Source organism: Octodon degus, unplaced genomic scaffold (assembly GCF_000260255.1).
Source record: "Octodon degus isolate 3935 unplaced genomic scaffold, OctDeg1.0 scaffold00027, whole genome shotgun sequence".
In the NCBI taxonomy this organism is placed as follows: domain Eukaryota; kingdom Metazoa; phylum Chordata; class Mammalia; order Rodentia; family Octodontidae; genus Octodon; species Octodon degus.
The window spans coordinates 4,330,416-4,336,057 of NW_004524603.1; the positions used below are offsets into that span (position 1 = coordinate 4,330,416).

Consider the following 5,642-nt stretch of genomic DNA (forward strand, 5'->3'; position numbering starts at 1 on the left):
AAAAAATATATATATATTGTATGTGTGAGTGTACACTTTATTTACGTTGAATATATAAATATAGCGAAGGTTAATAGAATTCGTTTACCCTCAATATGGAACGTGACACATTCTCCGGCTATGCAAATTTTTAAAGTACTTTTAAATTGATTATACTTTTTACTACTGCCCCATCTGAGGCTTTTAACCCAAGAAGGAACAAGAGACTGCTTGGCCAATAAATGTACTGATAGTTTAAAACTCAAGTACATAAAAAATAAAAATAAAAAAATAAAAATCAAGTACATGTGGCTAATTTTGTCTAATACCAGGAAGCGAAGCGCACGAGCCAGAGGAAAATAACACGGACTGTCCGCTGGTCTCCAAGGAGACAGAAGCGTGTGCCTGGGGGCGCTGGAGATTGACGTCATCAAGGGGCGCCGACACCCCCTCGCGCATGCTCACCGCCCCCCCCCCGTCGGCGCAGGCGCACTGCGGGGCGCGGCTAATGGGTCTGACTGGCTGCGTCTCTAGCGTCGTCGGTAAATGGCGTTGGTGGCGGGAAAATTGAGTGTCTCGTGGGCCGAGCCTTCGGGGCGATGTGCAGCGACTTCCGTAGGGCAGAGTCTGGGACTGAGGTGAGAGCCGCTGTGTGGAAGCGAGGGAGACGGGGGCACAGCCGCTCTGACGAGCGCGCGAGGGACCGCGAGGCCCGAGGGCGCCCCGGCCGTGCCGGGACGGGGCTCCGGGGGACACAGCTCCTCTTCCTCCTCCGACGCCCCGATTCGCCCCAAGGAGCGACTGCGAGCCGACCCGGGTGGAGTACGATGAGGGGCCCTGGCTCGGGTCGCACTTGCCCTCCTCCTGCCTCAGCGTCCCCGAGCGCTGGGATTACGGGCGTGCGTCCGCACCAGCTCTAGAACTGGAGCGCGCGATGCTCGGGCGGGTCGCTTCACTTTCTCGCCGTCATCCACCCGTCTCTGCTTGTGGCGTCAGCCTCTCTGTATCCCAGAGTACGTTGAGCGTACAGTCTCTTTTATACCCTGCGAGCGTTTATTTTTACGAGGGTTTATTTGGGAAGTGAACCATAAAGTGTCGATCCCTTGCTGTGTCGGCTGGCGGAGGGATGAGAGCACGAAACGAAAAGACACAGCTTCTGCCCCAAGAACTAGGAAACGAGGCTGCCTTCACGGTCTCTGGTCAGAGCGTGCTGTCTACGTGAGTGGCGGCGGCGTTGTGGAAGAACTCCGGGGATGAGACGATAACTGATGTTTTAAAGATCGTTTAAAGTGGTTTAGAACCGGCCAGATAGCTCAGCGGATTAAAGCGCCTGCTTAGGGAGACTCGGGGACCCGGATGCGATCCCCGTGCCGTGCTGTGCCGCCCTTCCCCAGGGGCTGAGACTGGGATGGAGACTGGGCGAGGTGGCGCGCACCTGTAATCCCAGCATTTGGGAGGCTGAAAAGAGGAGGACCACTATGAGCCCAGTCTGTGTAGTGAGACCCTGTAGACCTGTTCTAAATACATTTTTTTTTTAAAGTAGCTTGGCCAGAAAAAGAAGACTTTCGAAGCAGAGACAGGAGTAGCGCGCGCCTTCAGCGGGGGTCATTTATTTAGGCACACTGCAGGGCGTTCTTTGTGATTGGATGAAAGGGAGTAGGGGAGACGTCGTTGAGAGACAGGCCGAAGCAGCCTACAAACAGTAATCCTGTGGAGTGCCAGGCAGGAGATATTTTGAATGCCTGTCTGACAGTGCAGTGATGTCTCATTTCCTCAACTGTTGAAATACTTTTTAGTTGTTAGTCTCGCTATGCAATTCAGGCTGGTCTCCAGCTCAGGGTGATCTCCTGCCTCGGTCTCCCAAACTCTAGGATTATGGGCCTGCTCCACCACCTCCAGCAACAAGAAAAATTAGCACATCTTAGCAGTTCACTTCATTTTAAGCCAGAGAGAGGAAACCATGCACTTGCCCTCAGTTTAAAGAGAAGTACTTAAATGCATCTTGCAATAAAAATACATTTTTGCTGTGTCTTTGCACTGCAGCAGTGAGATTTTTACTTTTGTTGTCTACCAGGTAGTTGGTTAGTAGTGGCGGGTTCTTCGTTGCATGCCTGTAACACCAGCTTTTCAAGAGGCTGAGGCAGCAGCAGATCATAGTAGCTCATTGAGTTTGAGGCCAGAGATAGCATCTCAAAAGAAAAAGCAGTATACCTTAAGTTCTAAAGTAATTAAGACATTGGAGGTGTTTCTCCAGTTACGGTTTGGGTGCATATTGTTGCTTTTTTGTTTTTTAACCAGCCCTGCTGGTTTTACTAAAGTAGCACATGCTTGTGACAGAAAATCCCAATAATGCTAAAATGAAAAGAATCTCCTATGATCATTTCCCAAGGAAAACTGTGAATATTTGTAGTTTTCCAGAAACTTGTTTGTTTGTTCATTTATTGTGGTGCTGGAGGTAGAGTGCCCAGGGCCTTTGCACTGAGATGCATACCTGACTTTTTAAATTTTGTTTCAAGATAGGGTCCTGCTCAGTTCTAGCTTGCCTCCGCTAGACTTGAGCTTGTCCTGTCTCAGCCTCCTAGAGTGCTGGGAATACAAGTGTGTGTCTCTACCATGCCTGGCTTCCAGAAATTTTCTAATGATACATTGTGTAGGCCAAAATGGAGAATAAAGAACTTGAAGTTCAGAGACCAGAACAAGCTTTGTGATTTGGTGTAAATCATTAGATCTCTGCTTCTGCTTTGTGGAGTGAAGGTGGAAGACGGCTTTCTTGGTTCCTCTTCAGCTCTGCCTCCAGGAGGTGGTTTACACTTTGTAGCCCTTGCACTAAGCACATCTGCACAGTGAACATCATCAATAGTGATCATGATGACTGATGTGCTTAGAAAGGGTGGAAGCTGGGTGTCTGGCCTGTTTTTATTCTCAGGACTCGCAGGTTGAGGTACACGGATTGCTGCAAGTTCAGGGCCACTGTGGGCTATAGTGCGTTCAAGGCCAGTCCAAACTACATAGGGAGATCTGTCTCAAACAAAACAGTAAATAGAGACAGAAGGGACAGACATAAGAAAGGCCAGCTTCTTTCCCAAAGTCAATACTAAGTAAGACCATATTTAGTATTCATTTAAAAAATAGTAACTTGCTGGGCATGATGATACATATCTTTAATCCTAGTACTCAAGAGGCTGAGACAGAGGCATTGCAAGTCTAGAGAGTCTAGTCTGAGCCATGTAATGAGTTCCAGGCCAGACTGGACTACAAAGTAAGACCTTGTCTCTAGAAAAAGAAAACAAGTGAAAATAGTAATCGGTTTTGTATGTAATCACAGACTGAAAACAATGCTTATTCTCTTCTTGCCCAGAATAGAAGCTGCATTCCATCATTACAGTGGTTTCTCTATAAAAGCCATCAATTTCCTTGCCTCTTTCTGCCTGTGACCTACTTAACCTAACCATGGTTAAACTCAGCTGTCTGCTCTCATTTCTCTAATACTAGACAAAAATCACAAGTAGACTGATTTAACTTTAAATTTATAATCATCAACTTAAAATGGGAACCCGATCCAACCATATTTCCATACTAACTCATTTCCTACAGAACACATCTTCAGTCCACCCGTATCCCTGGATTGCAGGTGTGTATGGTTTTTTTTTTTTGTTGTTGTTTTTCATCCTGACGTGTATGTGTAATGGGCATCCAGACTTAACATGCTCATCTTGAGAGCATCTGGGATCCTGGGAAACTGAAGTCACATGCAGTAGAAGACAGCGTCCCAGCCAGGATCACATGTCTGTGATCCCAGCACTTGGGTGACCGAGACAGGAGCACTGAGAATTTGAGACCCTATACAGTGAGACCCTGTCCATAGTGTATGTTTTGAATTGACACTTGTAGTATGGTGATAAAGAAAATACCTTTTTTGAGTACTATAAGGATGTAAAGGGAAGTGTTTCAGAGGAAAGAATACTAAGGTAAATTAGGCAGCAGTAGTAAATCTATGTAGATGGTGGTCTTTGTTCAAACATAATTATTTCTCTGTAGATTTAAAGTTTTTCAAAATGAGCAAGTAGGGAGAATGTAAATATGCCCTAAACTTTCTTGGGTGACACCCTCACTGGAACCTGCCACTTCTCAAGCCTTCACTACCTGTTGGAGGCCAACTCCATACTGCTTATGACAGAAGTCAGCCATTGCAGAGGCATCCTAGAATTCCCTGTGTCCTCTTCTCAGATCGGCTCATGCGGGACTCAGCAGTAGAGTGTCTGCACTACTTTCCGAGTATGTCAGGTCAGAGTACTTCCCTGCTGTTACTGCAGTCAGTGCATGTACCTTCATGTGTCCAGCCTTTCCTCTCACCCTGGAGACTTGCCACAAAGTATCCTGAGTAACACATTTTTGGTGGCATCCTTGCAGTTCTAGCCACTCAGGTTGAGGCAAGGGGGTTGCAAATTCAAGGCTAGCTGGAGCAATTTAGCGAGCCCTGATCTCAAAAAAGGCTTGGGTTGTAATGCAGTGGCTGAGTGTTGGCCAGGCATGCTTGAGCTGGTTTCAATTCCTAGTGCTACAAACAGAATACCAACAATATAAGCAGGCTGTAGTGCTTAAAGCTTTCCAGAGGCAAAATCCTGCCATTTTACGACTTGCCCTTCAAGCCCACCCGGTCATCTTTGCTCTCACCCCCTACCTTTTCAACCCTGTGTCCTGTCCTCTGTCCTTCGCACCCTGTTCTGTGACTTTCCCATAAGCTCCATCTTTGGCTCTTGGCTGTTCCCTGCGCAGACTGCTAGCCCTCAGGCACTCCCGAGGCTCCCTTGGTCCCTGGTTCCAGTTTCTGCTCAGCGCCGAGTCCTGCGAGCAGCGTTTTCTGACCTTCGGGGAAGCAGGCCTTCCTCTGCAGGTCTGCCTTTCTCCACCCTGCTGGTCTGCCTTCCTCTACCCTGCACCTGCTGCCACTGCTGAGTGCCTAACCATCTAGCACTGTGTCTGCCCCATAACCACACCGTGAGAGCTGACCTGGCTGCTGGATTCACTCCTTTCCTGCAACGTCTGCAAACTAACCCACAGGGAGCACTCACTGATGTGTTAACTGGTTGAATTTCATGCCTTTCTCCCCTTCCCTTGCCCTGCTTCTTTCTGCCTTACTTTGTGTGTCATTAAGAAAATACAGGGGCCGGGGAGATGGCTCAGTAGAATAAGCACTTCCTGGCAAGCACAAGGGTGTGAGTTCAATCCCCAGTTCTGCAAAAAAAAAAAAAAAAAGAAAAAGAAAAAGAAAGAAAATACAGAAAGGGCCATTGAGCTAGCTCAGCAGACTAAGCGCAGGGACAGGGATTTGATCCCTAGTACCTCATGCTGCACCAACCCCACCCTTGGGCAAGCTGAGCCAGGTGACACACACCTGTAATCCCAGCACTGGGGAGACTGAAAACAGGATCACTATGAGTCTGAGCTGCATAGTGAGACCCTGTACCAAATACAGAAAATTTTTTAAAAAAGGAAATTTTTGGGGCTGGTGAGATGGCTCGGTGGTCTAAAGCACCTACTTAGAGCAGGCTTGGCAGAGCACAGGGATCGCGGTTCAGTCCCCCAGCACCACATGCCGGCCAGCCCCGCCCCCAGGTGGGCTGAGCTGGCCATACACACACACACACACACACACACACACA

The 5,642-nt window shown here is 48.1% G+C and overlaps 1 protein-coding gene across 1 annotated transcript in view; it reads left to right on the top strand.

The window, feature by feature from the left end:
* Nucleotides 1–483: 483 nt before the first annotated feature.
* The window catches only part of Xrcc2 (X-ray repair cross complementing 2), a 39,631-nt gene continuing 34,472 nt past the window's right edge, over nucleotides 484–5,642 (top strand). Inside the window, exon 1 of the mRNA XM_023712913.1 lies at nucleotides 484–617. Coding sequence (XP_023568681.1) covers nucleotides 579–617 — 39 coding nt within the window. The 5' untranslated portion in view covers nucleotides 484–578. The remainder of the gene's footprint in view (nucleotides 618–5,642) is intronic.